Source organism: Saccostrea cucullata, unplaced genomic scaffold, assembly GCF_032062105.1.
Source record: "Saccostrea cucullata isolate Sc308-1 unplaced genomic scaffold, CSIRO_AGI_Scuc_v1 ctg1620, whole genome shotgun sequence".
Taxonomy (NCBI): Eukaryota; Metazoa; Mollusca; class Bivalvia; order Ostreida; family Ostreidae; genus Saccostrea; species Saccostrea cuccullata.
The window spans coordinates 62937-81402 of record NW_026922889.1 but is presented as its reverse complement, the minus strand read 5'-3'; the positions used below and the strand labels follow the sequence as shown (position 1 = coordinate 81402).

Sequence of the window (18466 nt, the reverse complement as noted above, 5' to 3'; positions counted from 1 at the left end):
GTCACTGTTCGTGGGAATATCGTGTGTGCATCGTACAGACTAGTAGGTATTCGTAAGAGCTTCGTTTAAAATCGTGTCTTATCGTACAAATTCGTGTAAAGATCGTATTGCGTTCGCTATGTGATCGTCCTTGTTCGTACATAACTCGCCAAAACTCGTTCTGTTATCGTATAAGCCTCGTACATTGTTGAGCGGACATCGTAGTCGTATCGTGACACACTGAAAAAAAATCATCCTCTGTCAAAAAATGCTAGGCTAGCGTGGCGATTGTCGGCGATTTATGGTTTTTTGTAAGTCGTCTGGAATCGTAGCAAAAATCGTGACAGTGTGACACGGCCTTAAATAACATTAAAAGAAGAAAAGTGCATACGCAAAACAGTACATGGAGAGGTAGAAATCGCAAAGCATCAAAACTGATCAATCCAGTTTAGTTGGTCAGGAACAGTAAGTTGATAAATTTCCTTTTCTATGATCGAATCGCAGCCAGAATCATGCAGCCGAAATTGACCGCATTCAGAACAGTTCTAAAGAGATGTCTACTACTCCATCGCTCTACCGCGTCTTCCAACCACTTCTCACCTGAAAAATAAAAAAAAAACTAAATGTTTGGAAGATTCCATCGTTGATAACCTCTTTGTGTGCACAGTGTGCGGTCATATTGCACTATTCAAATGGAGAATATTTAATCCCAGCCCCAGGGATGTCACTTGTAGAAACGCATTTACGTTCTATATTCTGGACTTTTTACACTTTAGGGTTATATAAAAATGATTGAATAAATAATTATTAATAATTTTTAAATACCCAGTAATCAAACATTTTTGACGCTTGCAATTGATTAATTATTAAAAGTACACTGTTACATACAGAGTATGGATTCACTTAGACAAAAATAAATGATACAAAATCTTTGCAAGATGCAGATTTAACCCCTTAATTGTTCATGATTCAGATATAGAAGGAAAGTTGCATAAAGCCTGTCAACACATTTGAATTTATGACCCAAAGTTTTTAAACAGGTTTTTATTCATCTGAAGGAAATGCACATAGATAATTGTTTATTTATGATTTTATAAGCTTAAGCTGAAAACAAACAAACCAGTTAAAAATACACCTCCCCAAAACTCAATTTACGTTACCCCTAACACACAATTGAAAATATATTTTCTTTATATAAAGTGCAAGTTTCCACAATTAAGCAAACGTCTTGCCGTTGCCATGGTTCAAACAAAATTATACAGATCATCAGACATACAATAAAAAAAAAACGACTGATATGCAACACTATGAAGTATACTAACCGTCCACTTTTTTAAACAAAGAAAACCTTCTCTATGTTCCATTGTATTTCGACATTTAACATCTTTTCTAAAAGAAATTAAAATTGTTGTGCCAAAAGCTTGGATAAAATGAGTAGTTACGATAGTGGTAAAAGAAATCAAAACCTTTCTTCTCTATAACGTTCTCGTCCAAAATAACGTTGACCTCTGGGATGATAATCGTGAAGGTATAGATGGACAAAATGAGAAAACAGGCAGGGGACACCAACCACAAGTTCCGGGATGGCGACCTCTCAAGGGCGAAATTAAGGTATAGGTAGGGGCGGCGGCCGTGAAAAGGGTGGAAGCCAGCTGAAAGAGATTGAACAGATATATTGTATAAATGTTTCATATGGATTAGCATATTTAGCTAATTGTATAAATCAGAAATATCCAATTAAATGATATAAAATACATCAGTATCAACAATGATCAATACCTATTGTTTTCATACGCAGTTGAATTAAATAAAGTTCTAGATAACCAAATATTGCATACTTTTATAAATATCGAACTCGGTATACTCTTTTTAAAAGGCGTAAATGCATTTAGCGTAACTTGAATACCATTGAATTGGCCGCAATTTTAAAACTTCTTGTAAACTGCTGCCACAATGCTTTGGCTGGCAAAGATCGTCTGCTTTGAACTTCCATCAAGGAAACGTAAATTCCAGCTCCGGCCATATATCCAGTGGAAAAAATAGCCGCTATCTTACATCCCTCTATCAGATCTAAAGGTGCCATCCTTAATCTTTAATAAGATTTTGAAAAAAAATAAGGTTGACTTCGATGTGCACACCTTCCTACACCTGGTTTTCAGCTGATCTGCCCTACTTTACAATGAGTTACACTTTGCTGCGATTATTATGATTGAAACCTCCAATACAAAAAATGAAATTCGAGGATTGCAAAACTAACGCTTACTTCTTTATTTCCTTTTCAACGTTTATTTAAACTTTATTTCATTTAGATAAAGAAAGAACATTTGCCCTTGTTAAATGACAGTTATAATAGGAACAATAAATGAAAAAAGAATGATGAAACGAAAGCAAAAAAAAAAACAAACAAACAAACAAAAAAAAAAAAAAAACAAAACAAAAAAAAACAAAAAAAAAAAAACCGGTGTCTTTGTGGGTGAGATGTCATTTTTTATGTAATATTGTGTCTAATATGAATACCCTATCATATGTCATTTATTGAAAAATTATCACTAAACTGATTAAAAAGAAAATAAGGTCAATAGTGAAGGTCAAGTTTTCAATTTTTGAAAGGTATGTCAAACTCCAAGGTGAAAGGGTCTGTCAGGGAGTTGTTGATTTCTTAAGAAAGGTCACAAGTAATACATGTATATGTAAAGGATGAAAACCCTAACCCTAACCGTTCAATAGTTATGGCCAAGGTAAAAGCTTTTGAAAAGTAGGTCTTACTCCAAGGTCAAGGTCAAAGGGTCAAAGTTCTTGGTATCCAATGAAAGGTCTTTTCACAAGAATTAAATATGTGAAGTATAAAAGCCCTAGCCCTTACCATTCAAGTTATGATCAAGGTTAAAGTGTTTTCATAAGTGCGTAAATCTCCAAGGTCAATGTCAAACTGTCGAAGTTGTTGGCATCCAATGAAAGGTCTTGCCACAAAGAATATATATGTGAAAGTCCTCGTATCTACCGCTCTAAAGTTGTTACCAAGGTAAAAAATTTTTAGAAGAAGGTCTTACTTCAAGGTCAAGGACAAAGGTCAAAGTGCTTGGTATCCAATGAAAGTTCTTTGTACAAGGATTACACATGTGAAGCATGAAAGCCCTAGCCCTTACCGTTCAAATGTTATAGTCAAGGTTAAAGTTTTTACATAAGCATAGAAATCTCCAAGGTCAATAAGTCAAAGTTGTTGGTATCTAATGAAAGGTCTTGCCAAAAAATACATATGTGAAATATGAAAGTCCTAGTTTCTACCATTCGAAAGATATGGCTAAAGTAAAAGTTTTGAATTTTTGTGAAAAGTGGGTCAAAGGTCAAAAGGTCAAACTAGGTGGTACCAAAAGAAAGGTCTTGTCACAAGGAATACACATGTGAAATATGAATGTCATAGCTCAACTAAGTCAAAAGTTATAGGCAAGGTTAAAGTTTTTGTGACGGACAGATAGCTAGATAGACAGACGGACAGACAAACTAGAGGTACTGTGTGCAATGAGCTCACTAAATGATACCCCCCTCCCTCCCAAAAAACCAGTGTGTTGCTATATATTGTTTTACGGTAATGTTACGCTTTATCTCTTATCCGGTGGTGGTATCATTTAGTGAGCTCATTGCTCACAGTACCTCTAGTTTTATCAACATCTAATAAAAAAAATAGATATGAATTTTATTTTCAGAATGTCACTTTTCCAAATATCAGTGTAACATTTATTGTTTAGAGAAGCCGAGGAATCAAACTATTTATCAATCAGTGACGAAATAGAATAATTCGCTTAAAGGTAAGATCGTGCAGTCAAAATACAGCTCTAATACCTCTATCAGTCTGACGTGTCTACCAACCTCTTTCATCTGGAAATCGTTTAAAGTTTCTTAAGTAAATAATGTAAAAATCCACTGTTGATATTAGTTTTATTTCCACAGCTGAGTCATAATTGCTGGACTGAAAAGATTCAATATTGTATGCACTGCTGAAACCTGAATCCAAATTAGAAATGGATTTTGAGAACAAATATTCTCCTTTTCGAAAGAAGAAATTTAATATTGAGTAAAGAATTGTAACTATAAACAATCTTCTGGAAAGAGCATTTTTGCAGTTAAGTTAAGAAAAAACATTGAATATAAGATTGTAACTAATAGGAAAACACATTAAATAAAACCATGCAACCACCATGTGATTGGATATTATACGAGGGTCGTTCAATACGTAATACACAGTATATCATAATACAATGTAAATGAGGCATTTGAAAATATTTTTTTCATATTTGAAAAGTTTTATTAAAGAGCTCATACAGCACAAAAAATCCAACGAATTTTCAAGTTGTCTTCGCGAATAATTCTTTTTTAAGTAAGCTTGGTCACTACACGGAGCTGAAAACTGTTTATAAATGATCCCTGCCAAGAAAATGAAAATAAGAGTTTACTTGAAAATTGCGCTTTTTACATAAATCGCAGAAAATCTCAGACTAGTATTGAAGATACGATTTTTTCATGTGTAGAAAAATTATCTTTAACGTTGTATACTTTTAAGATTTATTCAATAATTTGGAAGAAAAAAAAAACGAGAGTTATAATATAACAGTTAATGTGGTCAATTGAAATTTGTTGGGACACCAAAAATTATCGACTTTATGTGCCACATGAAATTTAAAAATGTTATATTTAACATTTCAATCAGATAGGTGCCCTATTTGCTCACAAATGACCAAGAGAGAAAATTCGTTAAATGTGGCAACGTTTATTTAAAAACAAATGTTTAAACGAAATAGAAGATTTGATAAACTTGCTTTTTGTATGGCGAAACATTGGAAACACTTTTTATAGCCGTAAAATAAGATTAATGGTAAAAAATATGGAATCAAAGAAAACGGTGTCATTCAATTATGATAAAGAGAAGCAATGGCCCCAGACATGTTTTATTAGTTTTCATGTGTTTAAAGACGTCCATTAAAATATGTTTATATATACACCCAAATGAATGACTAGCAATGGTAAGTTTTATCTTCAAATTGCACAAAGGAAAGTTGAACAGATTTCCTGCAAAGGAAGACTTAGTCCATAATTCGGTGACCAGGGTATTTTTCTTATCCCTGACAACGCAGCTGCACATACGCTTAGAGAAGTAAATAAGATTTTGAAAAAAAGAAAGTGACGTCGCGCAAGGTGTTGGTGTCAAAAAGGTGAAAATTACTATTTCAGTGGCATTTGCGCTATTTTCATAATTTTAAAACAATTCAATATATGAAAACTATATATCATTCGGTCGGTAATTGTATATTTAATACATTTTAACAAAAATTTTGATAAAAAAATTCCATTTGTCAAAGATATTAATTTGAATATTCCGTCAATTACGTGAAAAACGCATGTAGATCGGTAACAGGGGCGTCGCACACGCATTAATAAAAGGTTGATAATTTCCGTAAAACAAACAATACAAACATAAAATTTGGCAGAAAAATTCAGAATTTGATGTAAATGATGTAAATTCTTAAAATTTTAATGTCATTCAATCTGTATGCTCTGAACGCGTCGCTCAAAATCCAAGACAGAGGTGTAGACGCGCGTTAATCGATGGAATATGGGATACACCAAAAAGTCTTCATTTACTTAGAATATTAATTACATGAGCTAAATCTATTTTTGAATTACATATCAATAATCCTTTTTGTGTGTTAAGAAATATATTTTATAAACGACTGATATTTTGGGTCGATATGTATGTTGGATTTCTGATATTAAGCCGATTTATTGCGAGGATGTTGAATAAGATGGTATGTCACAAAGTTTGGAGTTTCAATGTCACACAGTTTTTAAGATTCGTAAAATGGTTAAATTTGTAATGCTGGGTGAAAATTTAATGTCGAAAATTATTTTAATTTCTACAAAATGTTGCAATGTTTTTAAGGAAAAGATCTCTAGACAGAAATTTAACTTGCGGTGACTTAAAATTTAATAATAATTGCTGTTTAACATATATGTACTACATGTAGCTATATGGACAGAACATAATTGAATTTGACGGCAAAAACGTCACATTTAAATGCCAAACTCCAGAAATTACCTTCATTTTAAGAATCATTTTTCTAATTTGGCACCAAACGACATTAAATACAAAATGTGCAAAATCAGTACTTTATTTAGATATGAAACTGAGTTGAGTCTATAAAGCAGTGTTTGTTTTACAGGCTTTTTACAATCTCAACATAAATGTCACACATTGTCCAAAAGTAATAAATATAACTATAATATAACTATAATTGTATAAATGTGGAAAAATAAATCATATGTATATTCATTAAAAATAGATATATTGAAAATTAGAAGATTTTTATGAAATATGCATCTTTTCAAAAAGTTATTAGTATATTCCAAAATAATTTTCAATGGAATGGTGACGAAATCATAACAAAATATAAATGTCAACATAAATGTCACACACTTAAAAAAAAATTTAAAAAATTTATTGCGTTCAATGCATAAAACTTAATATAACCCAAAGCGTCCCAAATAAACTTACTTAGAGAGAGAGAGAGAGAGAGAGAGAGAGAGAGAGAGTTTATACCTAAAATATCTGCATCAAAGTACGGCTACGTATAATATGTATTTCCCTTTTGGATTTTTCTGAAACTAAGAGCCCTTTTCTCGCAGATTGAAACAGACACATTTTAATCATTTTTTATGTAGACTATATGAGGAGAAACATTAGTGAAATACATGCAGTTGATACTTTGTAAGACAGTCCATTATGTTACCCGACCGGAAGAGAATTTCATTTAATCCCGGGATCAAATTAAATCATAAACTCATAAATATTAAACAAAGCAACGTTTATAAAATCATGAAAACTATTTTTTTTCTTTACTCGAGACCCATCCAACAAATATTGAATAAATAACATAACAGAATAATTTATTTGCTGTATTATATATCTATGCATCTAAATACTCATGTAATTGGCGGCATTACTGGGTTTTTATTTTTTCTTCGTAGAAAAATGTTTGCGAAAAAAGCAACGTCAAATTAATATTATATAACTTCACGTAAAATCACGTCATTTTGACGTTACCGAAACTGACACCAACACCGTGCGCAACGTCAGTATACATGACTTTTCAATCACCCACGTGAGCTTGATCGCAGCCACTGTGAATTCTTTTCATTCCCAAAACAGATGAAAACAATCAAAGGAAGATTGTACAAGGTCATAGGAAATAATATTCATCAGTGTCGTTGGGGCATCCCTAAAGATGAGTATGCTGAGGATTTCTGTTTATGGATACAAAGACCTAAGACACGCGTAAAGGGCAACAGGAAATGCCTTCAGGGATTGAAACTATTAAAGAGGCTGGGTGGTCGTGGCCATTTTTAGACTACTTTGATCCTTAGGTGAAGAGCTCCATATAAAGATGTAATAAAATGATCAAATTTTAAAACTAAAATTTATGAAATTTTTCTTTGCCAAATGATAGTTGACAGCTCAAGATATCATATCTAAAAAAATAAGTCACATCTGGTGGTTCATAAAAAAATAATCTGTTGACCCCCTAGCCTCCTTAAGAAAATGTATTACGTTCAATGTACTTTTCTTACTTTAAGATGACAAGTTGCATTATTTATTGAACGACCTCGTATAATTATAATACAACAAGGATTTTAATAATTTCACACTTAACGATGGACCCCAACTGAAAAGTAACTTCTTTCTAAAGACAAGTAATACATTTGTTCATAGCCCCCTTTCTAACGAGGACATTCTTCAAAACCATGTCAGATGTAAGTATATTTAATATTCCCAACAACCAAAATGAAATTGAGTTATAACATTTATACAGGATTGTAAAACTCCGTAAAATGCCTTACAAACAAAGATATTATAGTACATAGCGGGTTCCAGCATTGTTCTACCAAGCCTCCAGAAAAAATATTCACAGCAGTGAAAGGGAAATTTCAGGAGTTGTATGCAACAATATATTTGATAAGATGTTGATACTTAATATCTCCAAAGAACTGTTGGAAAATTTGAAATCACAAAACTTTACGAAAATCAATACATGTCCATCAAACGATACGAATATTCGACACTTTATACGAATATTTCCCACGATAAATCCAAGTCCAGGCTTGATGAGATCATAGCTGCTTTTTCAACAAAAATGGATCTCGTAATTAAACTTACCTTGTCATTGATCACATAATTTAAAACAAAAATTGTTTCAAAACATTCTGATTATACATACAAATACCCTGACGTTGAATTTTAAAAGATGCCCGAGTTTCTGATTCAGTATCTCTGAAGTTTTTGGAGAAAAGGTCATCTATCAAACCTATTCTGTTGAAAACGCCTGTATACAGAGAAATTTTTCGCCCCTTTAGCCCTAACCTCGTTTGGGCGAATTCAAAGTAAACAGCATAATTTCTAAAAACAAAACTGTGACTGGGTGAATTCAAAACGGGGCAAAATTGTTTGCAAGTGTGAAGGGCGAAAATAAATTGGGGCGAAAATAACCCTGTATACAGTACTAGTATATACTCGATGTATCCCAGTGATCTTGAAATAAAAGATACAACAGAGTCTGATAATCTGTTTTTTATTTGTATATTTTATTAGAAAAAGACTTAAATGGTAATCCAACAACCAAGCTTTATATACGGTTTAATGCCAGATACAGGGAACTGGACCGGTTCTTTGGAGAAAAGTACACGATCCATTAGACAATGAAAATTTTAAATTTAAAAAAATAATATGCTTATTTGTTGATTGGACGTTCTTTTCCCTATCCAGTAGGTATTCAGTCAATATTAAGTCAAAATGTATTTTAAAAACTATATGAATAAGGAAGCTTTTTTTGTTTTAAAAAAAACACCATTCAAAATAAGTTACATGTATCACCATTTGCCCCTTGAATAATGCAAATTAAAATTAGTACTGGGTTCGACGTGTGACTATGCGTGTTATTCGAGCACGTGGAGTAAGAAACAACACCTTTTTTCAGCGACTCTACAGCAGATAGTCTAATCATTTCACACATAGGGGACAAAAAAATGAAGGAAGACAAAAAGAGCATCGAATATCTGTTTGATTTTGTGTATATACATCATGATGTAAATGTTTTGAAAATTTTTAAATTATTTTAGTTAAATGTAATTGATCGTTTATAATTTATGAGAAAATATAGAGATTAAAATTGAAATGCTTTGCTTTATCCCGACAAAAACTAGTTCTAGTAGAACTAAATTAGTACAAATAGAAAACAATATATTATTACAACAAAGAAGGAATTGACAATCAGGGTGTTTCCAGAATCCTGTCCCAAAATATGAGGTCCTTATTTTGCACAATGATAAATTATTGTCAAAATAACAACAATATGTTTTCACATACCTGGTATTCATTTTCGGGAATATATCATTGATATTAAAACATGATAGATGTTTAAGTCATTATTGTTTATGATTTTTAAATACACATTAAAAAGTTGGGATTCATTTTTTTTTTCAAAAATAAATCTTTATAGATATTTTTAAGTTACTCTGTACATCTACAAACGAAAAAGGAGGAAAAAAAACGTCTTAATAATTATGTGCATTGATTTAAAAAAAAAAGAAAGAAAAGAAAAGAATAGAAGACTAATGCTCAGATGACTATTTTTTCAAGGAAGATTTTTCAATTTATGTACTTATGTCATCAACATAGGTATTCAGAGACAAAAGGTTACCGGCCCCAAAACATCATGTTCAAATTGAATACATTTTAAATTGACAGTTAACATGTCTCTAATTATTATATCAATGGTTTGAAATGCATGTCTTAAGGTAAAGATCTAGTAATAACTTTAAACTATTTTGTGAATTGGATCCATTATGACGTCATGATCAATTGCAACTTTCTTTTTCTTTTACTTTACGACTTTATGTACAAAATAGGGTATTTCATGGCATTCAATTTGAAAGCATATGAAAAGTAATTCCGATACCTATATTAAAGGAGTGTATATGATAAGAGCCAATTTTGGCCCCCTAAAAATTAACATTTTAGAATGACATTCAAATATGTTTAATTGATATTTATTTTGTAGAAGAGAGTATATTTGAAATATTTCCAATAAATTTTTCACATTTATATGCACTCACTAGCTGTATATGACATGAGAAATAATTCTATTTTTGATATCTAACAAGAAAGCCAGAAATATGCCTTTTTCTTGATGTTTTTTCTGATGCGAAACATAGAGCGCAGTGTAGAACATACGTAATTTTTCTGTCACTAATTAGTATTTGATAGATACATCTTTGGTAGAAATATAAATCTTGTTCTAGGGCGCGCTCTATATTTTCTGGAAGAAAAACTGCTTGAAAATAAGCAGTTTTATACAAAATATGCAAAAATGGCGGGAAAACGTTATTTTTATGATGTCATATTTCTAAAATAACGGCAGTTTGATCAAAATGAAAATGACCAACAAAGGTCGCATATATAGCTATACAAATTAAAGCTATATATAAAGTACAATTAAGATATTCATTTTAAGGGGCCAATCGAGACACTTAGCATATATCGCTCTTTGATATTATTTTGAAGAAGAGGCCAAACCTACAAATTACCGTTTTCTGAGAGACTGAAGGCAATCAGGGTACATAAAAAGCACAGAGTCCGACACTTCTGTTTCATACTTGGATATTTTACTTGAAAAAGACACTAATGGTAATCTAACAACCAAGCTATATGATAAACGTGATGACTTTTAAACTTTTCTATCGTCAACCTCCCTTACTTATGCAGCAATATACCTTCATCACCTGCATACGGAGTATATATATCTCAGTTGATTCGATACGCAAGAGCATGCTCTACATACGAACAATTTCTAAAACGAGGTAAATTATTGACAAGCAAGTTAACGAAACAAGAATATCAACAGTCTCGTTTAAAGACATCATTGCGTAAGTTCTATGGTCGATACAATGACCTTGTCAGCAAATACAGTTTATCATTGAGTCAAATGCTGACTGACGTTTTCCATACCAATTGTTAGTCCATTATTTATACACTGAATTGATGACGGATTTTTTCCGTTATTTCCTGATGATGACAAGGAGCACAAGGCGGGTGTGACCGGTCGGCAGGGGATGCTCACTCCTCCATGGCACCTGATCCCACCTCTAATGTCTTCGGGGTCCGTGTTTGCTCTGCTCTTATTTTGTATTGTTTAATGGACTTTGAGATTGAATACTGTTCGTTATTTCCATATCCTTTTTTTGTCGAATTTGAAAAAAAGTCACATATTAATGACTGGTTTTCTTAATATTTCATCGAAATTGACAGTTTTAAATATGGTTTTTCATCTTTTCTACAAATTATGTATTGAAACACCTTTTTTGACCAAGCTAAAGTTGCAAAGAATCTTCAAGTTAATTTATCTTTGAAATTTTATAAATCTGTAATCTTCTTTCATTTACTAGATCTTGACCTTAAAAAGTTAATTATACAATTTCAATTAAACATTATTAGTGATAAAACTACATGATCTAGTTCATCAAATTAGCTTTCTTCCGCAAAATTTCCATAGGATGAATGACTTTTACTATAAAAAAAAAATATTTATTTAGTTTTACTGATTTTGGTATAATTATTGAGGCACCAAGACTTTTTAAAAAAAATATACATTTAACTATTCAACTTTTTAAGTCTTGTCATACCAACGCGTGTTTTGCTGAAGTCAGCATGTTTCGTTGACCTAAATGTATACACAAGATATGCATAAAATAACATCTATTTGGCTCGACACTATATAAACGTATATTCTGTCAAACAAGATAACCTCTTTGGACAGACGCTTGTCGTATTGTGACCACAACTGATTTCTGGTCATTTTATATACATAAAATAAGTGATACTTAATACATAAAAGCTGTATTATATCCTGAATTTTATTTCCATAATAATACGTTTGTGGTTAAACCACAATTAAGAATGATATTTTGATTCGGCTCATTTAACAGTGGTTAGTTGAGGAACATATTTGTATGTATGTATAATCAGTAAATGAATGAAATAAGCGTGAAATTGATCTGTTTTCTCATTCGAAATTTCTTTTAAAATATATATAAAGTGAGCTGTACATACTTTCCAAAATAATGGTATATTGAAATATTGTAGAGATTTGAAATATTCATCGCATTAAACAAAAGCAATTCCATCAATATACACGAATCAATAAACTCAATTCGTCGCTTAATTGTTTTATACTTCATCCTTAAAGAACAATTTACTACAAGAAAGGCATTATTTGCAAAATAAAGAATTATTAAAAAAGAAATGTACATAATCAAATTAAAGAATAAAAAAAATCAAATGCTTTCAAATGTAAGAAGGATATGGAGGTAACAATCAGTATTCAATATCAAAGTCTATCAAAAGTACAAGATAGGAGCAGAGCAAACACGGACCTCCAAAACATCAGAGGTGGAATCAGGTACCATGGAGGAGTGAGCATCCCCTGCCGACCGGTCACAGCCGCCGTGTGCTCCTTGTCATGATCGGGAAATAACGGGAAAAATCCGTCGTCAATTTAGTGTAAAAATAATGGACTAACAATAAGTATTAAACACGTCGGTCAGCATTTGACTCAATGATAAATTGTACTTGTTGACAAGGTCATTTTATCCTATGTTTAACCCTTTATCCCGTTGATATAGCTCATGTGATATCGTTTTCGTATCACACAGTTGTGACGTCACAATGGGTTTTGCGTTAGGTTTATGAAGTAAAATGAAGTGGAATCCTATATAAAAACAGTACTAAACATTATTTGTTGTGTAAAAAACATTTGTTAAAAAGGATCTCACATGATTTGTAGTTAGATATATTTTTATCCAACGAGTTGTGTGTGTTTTTATCCCTTCGCCAAGGCTCGGGAATAAAAACCACACAACTCGTTGGATAAAAATCATATCCAACTTCATAACATGTGAGATCCTATATGTATCGACCTTAGAACATAGCACAGCGTAAACTTATGGACATCACCATCATGTAGAAGGTACTGTCACTCTTTCAAGGTACTAGTAATCGAAAATAGAAAAAAAAATAAAACATCTGTTGCGTTTATGTGTGAAATGAAACAAAGTTATCTGTAGTTATGATATTCAAAGCAATAAACGTTGGAATCAAGAAAAACAGGATCCTTCAAAACCATCAGACGTTGTATGACGGATGAGTAAGCATGTCCTGTTGACCGATTACAACCGGTATATGCTCTTGTCATCATCAGGAAAATTGGACGGATTCTTAGAAAATTTGGTGTAGAAATATAGGTCTTACAAAATCGAAAAAACATTCAACTTAATAATTGACTATGCTTACAATGCCATCGTGTCTACCATTGTACTTGCGAAATTACTTTAAGCAAAACTGTTGATTCTTTTGTAGTGGTACATTGTAACGTACTTGTGTATAACATTTAATCTCAAGATATAAACACAATCATAAAATTGCGTATTCTGAAAGTTAGATAAATATTTAGAAAATATATATTCAATACTTTATATTCAAACAGAATGAAGACAATTGCAGACAAAAATCATGTTTATGAATATAGAAAATGGCGATCCCTTTGAGATATGATCAAAAAACATGCCCCTGCAAAATGAAATATAATTCTTATTTTAATGTACGTCACATTTTGTACAAATAATCTGCATGCTCTAACGAGTTCTTAATAGTAGAAACGCACGTCATAGGAAACTCTCAGAACGTTGTATTTGTTAAAGACCTGCTCTTCTTATCAACAGATAATTATATTCCACCACACTTTCCATGCTTTCAAAGCATACTGAGGATCCTATATACCACGTGTTAAACTGACCCTGCATATCTAATATATCCCAAAGATAGCCACGATCTGCATCTTTGGGTGGGAACCTGGGAAAATAATATCCCCATTTTATTTGTTCTAAAATATGCGCATTTGTTTTATCAAATAGTCGCAAATGCGCCTGTAATTTTGACTGGATGATAAAACCCATTTCCTTTGTAAAAGGATTTTCAAAGCCATACTGTTGGTACATGACGGCTTCCTGCGGTCTTCCATTTGGGCCATTCTCTCGAATTCCAAGACGATGGGCATCACCAGTGATATTTTTCCTAGCTTGATAAAAATTTATACCTCCTTCCACAGAATATGGCGGCTCAATGCTTGTAGTGAAGTCCATATGTGGATCTTGGCCACGTCTTCCGTTGTCGGACTCGACCAACGACGCAATAATGTAGGAATTCACCAACGTGCTAAATATATTACGTTCCCTCAAATTGAAATCTACGATATCAAGTAAGGAGTTCATTGCTGGGGAAAGAATCAAAAAATCAAAACTCTCCTTAAAAACACTCGGGTCATTCTGTGATGAATATGTTATGTGAATACCTGAAGGCCCTTTTCTTCTTTGAATGTTTTTAATGTTAACTCCAAAATGTATATTTAATTGGTTTCGTTTGACAATCTCGGAAACAAGTCTCTGGAACCCTCCCCTAAGAAGCCACAATCCATTTTCAGGTTTGAAAGCAGCGTTTACTGCCTCGGGAGGAATCCACTTTAGTCCGTATATGGCTGAAATTTGATTGAGATTTCCGTATCCATTTTTTGACAAAGCAGTTTCGAAAATCGGTTCCAACAATAATAAATCATTACGTCGTAAGAAATCCAAGAAACTCCCTCGAATTTCATGGAGAATTTCGGGAACTGGTCGAGGCATGAGTTCACTGGAATAGTTTCCAAACAAACAGCGGTGAATTCTACCGTACTTCGCCAGAGCGGCTTGGACACGGCGGAGAGCTGCTTCTGGGGAGGTTTCTCCTGACCTTCTAATCAGGATAATCCTCAAGTTGGTGTCTTCTGCATTATGAAAAGAAATACTTCAATTATTGACCACAATCTAAATATGCAGTAACAGCATGTATTATTAGGTCCATTTCTTTATATACTTAACAAGAACAAGACCACTGATTAACATAATGAATACGTAACTGATAAAGAATTTTGTTGTCATCTGATTTGTTCATACATGTGTCGTACTTCAGAATATTAGGGAAATCATTTCGATATGCTCAGTTTGTTCTTGAATTGCCTATAGACTTCTAAAAGATTTATTTAAAATCTCAGTTACCAATAGAATAGCACATTTTATAGCATATCTCCTTAAAGCCGTGGTCATAAGTGCACCTAATCAATCTAAAAAGATATATCTTGAAAAAATAAAAAAGTAAGATAAAGTACTCACCAAAATCATTCTGCCAAATTGAAATGGGATTCTTGGCTACAATTTTGAATCCAGCATTATATCTCCCCAAAAGACTAACAATTTTATCATAGATTTCAGTCATAAAGGCTGCGCCAAAATCCTGCCACACGCCTCTGTAAAAACGAGAATAAGCTTTTCCTCCAACTTCTTGTCTTTGTTCAAAAATTTTGATATTTTTATATCCACGTTCCTGTGAAACATATAATCCAATTATTTCAATAAATAAAATGAAAAACGATACGTGGATTAAAACTTAATTGCGATAATAATTCTTTGAAAATTTCTAAGAGGAAAGAAGATGTCGTTTACACAAGGATCTCGGAACGTTTCTCTCGGAAAGATTATACATGTATAATCATTAACGTTTTTCATGTTAAATACCCTGATGTGAAATAGATGTGTCAGATATCTCTCTTGAAATTTATTATACTCATACTGAGACACCAGAGCATACCGGTGAAAACTGAAAAATTTAGACCTGAGGGATTTTTTTTATTTCAACTTCTATTTCTACTAGCTATGGAGATTTATTGATTTGATTTGAACATATTTTATTGTAATATAATTATTTATTCACTATATATTATCCAAAGGACCGGTGTTTATGTCCCCAGAGGGATCCATACTCGAGACGAGGAATCATCTCATTATTTCTCGACACTTAAGCAAATGCAATAAACCACTATAAAACGCACGCAGTCGAATGCAACTCTTTTAAAACAAATGAAAATATAACGTGAAAACAAAAACAAACAACAAAAAAAAAAACAAACAAACAAACATTGAGTCACACTTTTAATTTTTTTTTTCACTTTGTTTTGGTTTCTCGACTCATGTTCAGCAATTTTTAAATTTTTCTCCCATTAATTTTATTTTCTATGCTGAATTCACATAAGATTTTCGAAGAAATCTGAAAATCTGTAAAATAAAAAAAAACCTTTTTCAAATGTTTCTGGTAGAAATTTCCGGTAGGTATGAAAAAGTAAATGTTATTTGCTTGAATGTATAAAAAAGTTGAAGCAGGGTCATTTGTCAGCTACAACATAATTTGTAGTACACACAGGCATGCATTTATTGAAGACAACCTTAACAGCGTTTTAAAGTAATATTTCTTACTTTAACTTTACTTATTATAAGAAAAATGACTTCGGAAAAACACTAGACAAAACTAAAATAAAGCCTTAGTTCAAAAACCTTGAAATCATGTTCAGAAACCTTATAACGATCCACCCAGACCCGATCAACTCCGCTCTCCCTTTCCAGAAACCTATTCAAGACATTTTTGCATACCTTCAGTAAAGAAGCCATATGTACACCACCCATTCCGGCGCCTATAATAGCGATCTTATCGTTAACGGATCTTGGACCCTTAATCACTGGATATCCCGAAGACAGCCTCTAAAATTGAAATACAGGTGACAATTTAGTCTGCAATTAAACATCTGTGCTGAACTTGGATTTTTCAATGCTTGCATTACTTTTTATTATTTCATGACTATTTGCAATAATAGTTTTTAAACCAGTCTCAATATTTCAAGCATTGGACAAAAAAGATCTCATATCATTAAAACAATAAAAGTTTTCTTAACTTGAAATGAAATTCTAGAGAAAATTTAAGCTCATCACTTACTTTACTTCTTGTCTTTTGAGAAGTTTTCAATTTGTTTTCAAATATATTAATCTTTACAAAAAAAGGCAAAAAATACTGATCATTTTGACATCAATGTATGATGATTCAATGAAGAAGTATTGCAGAAAGCAATGGAACTGAACTTTCCTGAAATTGTTTCCATGTGATTGAGGAAATCTCTTGTTTGACATTATTATCATGAATGATAATATTTCTAGCCGTTTGTTTTCTCGAGCAACTCGGTATTTTTTGTACAATTTTATGCACTTTTTTATGCTTTGCACGTATATTACTAGTTGTTTGACAGGTTTCTATTGTCTTTTGATATCGGCAACTTTTCCTTATTTTATATGTTCCCGAATGGGCTAAATAATATTCTAAACAAAAATGCATCTATTAAGTTCATTGTTTTCGTCTTTTATTCAAGAGTGTTATGACCCACTTACCCTATTTGTGTGACATTGAAACTTTCTTGGAAATTCTCCATACCCTTTAACTTTATAAGCTATTCCAAGTATACTTAAAACAGTTACAAAAGAAAACATCTCTTCTTGTCAACCATATGTTTAGCGACACTGCTGAAAGTACATGTAGTATGAGTCAAATCACACATTCTGTCATATCAAACATCGGGATCACTAAATGTCATTTATATCAAGGCCAAGGGATTCCCTCTATTTTGATGAGTTCCTCATCAAAATCCTTTTTTTATCAGAACGGCCAATTTTGTTCTGCTGTTATTTTCAAGCATTCGTTGAAAATAAAACGGCACCCACAACATTCGATCACAGAATATGTGTTATACAACAATGGCGACGTATCATCCTTATGCCATTAGCTTATTAAAAACCTACACTCTTGAACCATTTCGTTAAAGTCGCTTAATCCGAAACAGGCACATATTATCTTACGCAATAAAAGTTCGACATTACATAGAAAATATAGAGAAATAAATTATGAGATTGATTTAATAGATTATTACTACAATCCTTACAACGAAAAACTTAATCAAAAACCTTATTGACAAAACAGAAGTTCCTGACAGGAAGTTAAGGTCTGTTGTGAAGTCACCTTGGAAAAAAATAAATTCATCGGTTTTATCTTATTATGAAGTTAATTCAAACCCGAGTATTTTTTTTTCAATAGTAGAAGCCAGAATATATCTTTTAAAAATTAAGGAATTAATTGAATATAATCCATAGTAATTTTTATTTTAACAATAAAGGAAAATCAGATATTTATTTTAAAGGAGTTTAGTAACGCAGGCTAATATATTGTCCGTGTACAGGTATAAGTTCTTTTTGTGAAAATAAAATGCTCGGGTTTGTTCTTCATGAGATATACATGTAAGCGTTAATTTTAATTTTAGAAGGTGATTTCACGCAATATCAACAAAGGATTATTTATTGTGTGACCTAACAAAAATTATTTTTTTAACTTTTGAATTTTGATATCTTTTAAAAGAAAAAGACGTTGGGGATATAATTTGACAAAAGTTGAAACAATTTGTGGACAAATATTTTTCAAGAAGAA

At 32.1% G+C, this 18466-nt stretch overlaps 1 protein-coding gene and 1 pseudogene across 1 annotated transcript; both read right to left on the bottom strand.

The window, feature by feature from the left end:
- Nucleotides 1-344: 344 nt before the first annotated feature.
- Nucleotides 345-2078, bottom strand: LOC134262690 (uncharacterized; annotated as a pseudogene).
- An 11695-nt stretch (nt 2079-13773) lies between these two features.
- Nucleotides 13774-17800, bottom strand: LOC134262698 (uncharacterized). Its single transcript, XM_062745066.1, has 5 exons — nt 17788-17800; nt 17380-17438; nt 16594-16701; nt 15283-15493; nt 13774-14897 (listed from the first exon to the last, which is right to left on the bottom strand). Exons 1-5 carry the CDS (start codon nt 17798-17800, stop codon nt 13774-13776), a joined length of 1515 nt encoding a protein of 504 aa, XP_062601050.1.
- Nucleotides 17801-18466: the final 666 nt, after the last annotated feature.

Coding starts and splice junctions, on each gene's coding strand:
- LOC134262698 (XM_062745066.1), bottom strand. Junction 15,494..16,593: donor ATATGGCTTCTTTACTGAAG/GTATGCAAAAAT, acceptor TATGTTTCACAG/GAACGTGGATATAAAAATAT. Junction 14,898..15,282: donor AATTTGGCAGAATGATTTTG/GTGAGTACTTTA, acceptor TTCATAATGCAG/AAGACACCAACTTGAGGATT.